This window comes from Portunus trituberculatus, chromosome 33 (genome assembly GCF_017591435.1).
Source record: "Portunus trituberculatus isolate SZX2019 chromosome 33, ASM1759143v1, whole genome shotgun sequence".
NCBI classification, from domain to species: domain Eukaryota; kingdom Metazoa; phylum Arthropoda; class Malacostraca; order Decapoda; family Portunidae; genus Portunus; species Portunus trituberculatus.
Window position 1 is genome coordinate 17,389,134 of NC_059287.1, and position 6,000 is coordinate 17,395,133.

The 6,000-nt window shown below is 40.1% G+C and overlaps 1 protein-coding gene across 1 annotated transcript in view; it reads right to left on the minus strand.

The window, feature by feature from the left end:
- Positions 1 to 6,000, minus strand: part of LOC123512220 (laminin subunit beta-1-like) — a 34,859-nt gene that overhangs the window by 15,588 nt on the left and 13,271 nt on the right. Inside the window, 4 exon segments of the mRNA XM_045268470.1 lie at positions 187 to 315; positions 1,257 to 1,425; positions 2,178 to 2,308; positions 2,757 to 2,875. Of these exon segments, the coding sequence (XP_045124405.1) occupies positions 187 to 315; positions 1,257 to 1,425; positions 2,178 to 2,308; positions 2,757 to 2,875 (548 nt within the window).

The window sequence follows — 6,000 nt, forward strand, 5'->3', positions numbered from 1 at the left end:
AGCTAGTATATTCCCTGCATGTCATAAGACTAAGAGGAGACTTTGAACTTTATTCTCTGTGTCTTTTTTACCACACAGAGAAGACAAGCACAGTCACAAACATACACACAAATACCAAAGCTATCTCTCCTAAAAATCATCCATGAAAGAGGAATATACAAAAATCTTATTCTCCTGCACACTCACCTCTCCCTCAGTGGATGGCTCGACAGCAGAGTAGCGAGACTCACACACCACGTCATTGATGGAGGTGGGCACTCCTTTCTTCACTCCCGGGAAGGCGTCGTTACAGTCGTAGGCAAAGTAGCGATACACCTGTGACAGAGAGAAAAGGTTAAGTCTTAAGGTATTACTGTACTGTGTTGCTGCATGGCTGTGTTGAGTCAAGAGATGCGGGACGAACTATTGAGGTGTTTTGGTATTGTGACACTGAGGAAGGGTTAGTCGTGAGGTGTTGTGGGTGTTATTGTGCTGTGTGTCTTGTGTTGCTGCATGGCTGTGAGAGTGAAGAGATGCAGGACTGGCTTTGGAGTTGCTTTGGTGTTGTATCTCGGTGACTTTTGGTGGATAAGTGGGAATGAGAGAGATGTATCATAAAGTTAGACTCATTCATTCAAGTTTTGTTGAATAAGTACAAATAGAAAGAAAATATCACAATGCAAGACTTCACCAATTTCCAAGTTGTACTAAATGAATCTATAGGAGTAATTATCACAAAGCTAGAACATAAACATCCCCTTCACCTTCCACGCTTCAAGAATTAACCACCAAGCATTGTAACTAAATAAACAATATGACACACAAGCATCAAACACTGAACCAGAGAGCATCACCTTCTCAGTGCTGCCAAACAAGTAATGAAAATATAAAAAGGTCAAGAATTAATTATGATCTGTGACCAAATGAACACAAAACCATCAATCATGGGGCAAGACAGCATAACCTTCTAAGTGTTGCCAAATAAGTAATGCAAGTATAAAAAGGCCAAAAAATTAACTAAGAACTGTGACCAAATGAACAAATAAGCATAAGAACACCAATCACAGGGCCAGGGAGTATTACCTTCTAATTTTAAGTCTTGCCAAATAAGTAATGAAAATAAAAAAGATCAAAATGAATAAATAAACATAAGAACACCAATCATAGGGCCAGAGACTATTGCTTCTAATTCTGTCTTGTCAAATAAGTAATGAAAATAAAAAAGGCCAAAATGAATAAATAAACATAACACCAATCACAGGACCACAGAGCATTACCTTCCAAGTCTTGCCGAAGTCGAAGGATCTCTCGATGAGCATGGCGGCGGGGCGGAAGGTACGGAAGGTCAGGATGAGATGAGTGAAATGGAACTCAGCCTCCAAGTCCAGCTGGATACTCGACATCTCCAGCCCGTTCTCACTCTGCCACCATGACCGTTGTCTTGTCCTGGGGAGGGAGGGAGGGAGGGAGGGAGGGAAGTAAGGAGGGTAAAGAAGTCATTATATACATCATTCTTGCTCTGGTTTATTTTGTGTTTATCTTCACTTCTCTTAATGCTTTCACTGCTACACCAAATCTTCTCCTTTCAACACATATACATATACAGTTCATTCTTACTCTGGATTCTCTTATCTTTATCTCTAGTTCTCTTATTGCTTCCACTGCTGCACAATCTTCCCCCTCTCAATACCTATAGGTTTTTCAACACCAGTTTTTGTGCTGTACTCTTGTAAATATTTCTGCAACTATTTAAAGGCAAAACTAATTTTTTCTCATCTACCCCAGTTGTCTTAAAAGCTTCCAATGCTACAAAACTTTCCCCTCTCAATACCTATAGCTTTTTGGACACCAGTATTTGTGCTACACTTGTAAGTATCTGTGCAACCATTTAAAGACAAAACCAATCTTTTTCTCACCTACTTAATTTGTCTTAATGCTTTCACTGCTACAAAACCTCCCCTCTCAATATCTATAACTTTTTCAACACCAGTATTTGTGCTACACTCTCGTAAATACTTTTGCAACCATTTAAAGGTAAAACTAATTTTTTCTCACCTACCCCAGTTGTCTTAAAAGCTTCCACTGCTACAAAAATCTTCCCCTCTCAATATTCATCACTTTTTCGACACCAGTATTTGTGCTAAACCCTCATAAATACTTTTATACCCATTTAGAGATGAAACTAATCTTTTTCTCACCTTGGGTCAAACCTGTAGACAATGTTGGAGATCTTGTGGGAGTAGCGAGGGTTGCCATCCCATTGTGGGCGGGAGTCACACCAGAAGCACTTTTTGCGGTCCTTCAGATGGGACACAATGCAGTACCGCTCCTGTCAGGGTGAGACAAGATTACTGGAGGATGTGTGTCTTGAATCATTCACTCACCTCCTTGCTGGATCTTCAGTTTAATAAGTTAGTGCCTTTTTCCCTCAACCTTTCCTCCTGGCTCTGTTCTCAAGCACTCACACACTCTTCTGGTAATTCTGCTGTTCAGTTAGTGAGTTCTTTTCTTCTACTTCTTCTATCATACTCTGATTTAAAGTGTTCTGTTCCATTAAGTCGTTTATTCACTCAATCCTTTCCCGTTCTTTCTTATTCTTCTCTCAATCTAAAAGCGTTCACTCATCTTGTTAAGTCTTTTCCTCTCTCTCTCTCTACCCAAGCATTCACTACACTTCCATTAAGTTCACTATGCAATCCTTCCCTTCCTTATTAAATCTACTAGTCAACCAACTCTTCTCTCATCTCTCTCCCTCTCTACCGCCAGCCCTCACTCACCCTCCTGTTCAGCCCACAGGTGGAGGTGGCGGCCAAGCTGCTCTCTCGGCCAATGAGCAGGTTACCAGTGGCTGGGTAGCAGGAACTCTGGTCACAGGGATGCGTCTCCCGGCCATACCCTGCAACACACACACACACACACACACACACACACACACACACACACACACACACACACACACACACACACACACAAGGAGTAAAGGTTAGTACAGGTATACAATTGATGAATTTAGTCTATATAAGGTGTAATACAAGTTTCTGCAGGTATTGCCAGAGTTTTGTGAAAGTTGAGGTTATTTTAAGTTGAAAATGTTCTATAACTCCTTAGAAACAAATTATAAAGCAAAACCAATCAGATTAAAGTAACTAAGAGGAACTTTTCTTATCATTAATGTTGCCCATGGCCAGTTTTCCAATCTTAAATAAAAAAGATGATGTATAACAAATTGAAACACACTTAATATTAATACACACAGACATTAGAGTGATGTGGAAGGAAAGCATGCAAGTATTTCACCCTTATTGCACTGTTTCTGTCAGCATGCCAGGGTGAGTGTCCAAAGCAGGAGGTAACAATAAGAGAGGAGTGATGGATGAGGTGGCATGCAGTCCTTCCATCATTCCTGCTTTCTTCTCACAAGCCAAGCAAAATGCACAAATATGAATGCATTGGGTCATTCCACAGCATACCAAACAATAATGGAATAAAATAAAGATAAATAAATAAAAAAAAGGGAGAGAAAAATATACCTTGACTTCACAGCAAATAGCATAAATGAAAGGAAAGGAAAGAAAAAAAAAGGAAAATAAATAATACTTTCATTCCACTGCAAGAAAAAAAAACAATGATAAAGATAATAATAATGATTCCACTGCATATAGAAAACAATACAAGTCATTCCATTCCATGCTAAACAAATGCACAAGTCATGCCACAACAAGCAAGAAGTCAAGAAAAAAGATGAGGAACAAATTAGAGGAAAACAAAAGAGAAATCAAAAGGAGAGAGAGAGAGAGGAGAGAGAGAGAGAGAGAGAGAGAGAGAGAGAGAGAGAGAGAGAGAGAGAGAGAGAGAGAGAGAGAGAGAGAGAGAGAGAGAGAGAGAGAGAGAGTTAAAAAAGAAATAAAAAAAAAAACTACACTTGGACAAAGACCTTGAACACACACACACACACACACACACACACACACACACACGAGAGCTAAACTGGTACACATGCAGGTATAAAACGTACATAAGCCTCACATGCACATACTTACACACACATGTACGTGAAGATACTGCTCATAAATACCTACCGTGTGTGTGTGTGTGTGTGTGTGTGTGTGTGTGTGTGTGTGTGTGTGTGCTAAGTATATCCATTATGCCTTTTATACACTATTTCAGAATGCTTACTAAGTGAACCTAACCTATCCTAACTTCACCTTATCTAATCTAACTTAACATAAGCTAACCAAACTTTATTCAGTCTAACCTAACTAAACCTTATCCAATCTGGCTTAACCCCTTCAGTACCATGACGTGTTTCCATATTCATTCTGGTGACTATTTGGTGATTTTATACAGCTTCAGAAACTTGTGTGGGGATTAAAATAGTGAAGACTGTGGCCATTAATCTCCTGGCCTCCATAGACCCTAGCTAATGTCAATAAAATGGTCTAATTGTACCTAAAACTCAAGGTAAAAATGCGCCCCAGTACTGAAAGAGTTAATCTAACGTAACATAAGCTGGTTCTCTTCCCTTCATAAAAATAAATAAATAAATAAATAAATAAATAGAAAAAAAAAAACTTGATTTAACCTAACCTAACCTAACTTGACCTCACCTAATCTTTATGAGGAAGGAGGAGCGTCAAGAGAACGCTTAGTAAATGCTATGTGTTGAACGCCCAGTGACTCGAACGTCTGTCCCAATATAGTGATAAAGGGAGGGAGGGAGCCACGCCTCTCTCTCTCTCTCTCTCTCTCTCTCTCTCTCTCTCTCTCTCTCTCTCTCTCATATATATATTTACGTACAAAAAAATGAGAGAGAGAGAGAGAGAGAGAGAGAGAGAGAGACGCGTGGGTTTAAGAGGACAATAAGGGTGTGGGTGGCAACACGTGTTAGGGATATCTCTCTCTCTCTCTCTCTCTCTCTCTCTCTCTCATCATGAAACCATTATAAGACCTTAGCAAGCAAACCGGAAGTGGCTTAGCATGTGTCCTTAAATATACTCCAAGGACACAAACACACACACACACACACACACACACACACACACACTTCTCTACCTATTTTATTCACTCGTCTAATTCAATCTAATAGGTAAAAAAGGTACAGGAGGAGGAGGAGGAGGAGGAGGAGGAGGAAGGAAGGAATATAATGGACTTTTTTCAATTTTACACTCTCTCTCTCTCTCTCTCTCTCTCTCTCTCTTACCTGTCCAATGCATAGATGTACCCGTCAGTCGCACCTGTCCACCACCATCACCATCACCACCAATAAGTGTTAATTAGTCACCGCATTTTACCACACCTTGTTTAGTCACCACACCCACGCGGACAGTGTTAGATCACCACACCCTACACTCTACCACATTAACCACACCATCCTTGGATTAATGGTGATAGTGAACACAAGAATTAAGATGATTATAGTGATAGTTTATAGTCATTTCCTTACGTCACCACCACCACCATCACCACAAACACAGTAAGAGTTAATCAAATCACTTCAACACATTTCTACAGGGTTAAATGTGATATTGTTCTATTCCTCCTTGCTCTTAATCTCTCCAGTGTTCAAGCACGGGTAGAAGCAAGAAACAGGCAGAGAGACGGACAAATTGACGGGAGGAATATTGTAAATGCTTATATTCCCGTCCCGTGTCTCTCTCTGTTTCATTTCTAGCATTCCCGTTTCTGTCTCGGGCATATACAGAAGGTAGACGGCTTGTTGGGTTAAAAATTGATGTTTTGTCTGGTTTCCTTCTCATCAGCTGCTCTGACGCCCATGCTAAATCTTGTATTCTCAAAACTTCACTATTTCAAGAGGGTTTGTTTTAATTTACACGAGTTTTTAATGTGTTTTTATGGTTCTAGTGGCAGACTGACAAGATTTCTGCATTATCAACTAAAGAAACACTCTTGAAAACCCCGCTAGTCATCTCTGTGGCCTTGGAAAATGGTCGTAGTGAGAGAGCAAGGCATTTCGGAATACAGACTTAAGCCCAGTGCCTAGAGCTCCTGTTATCACTAGTG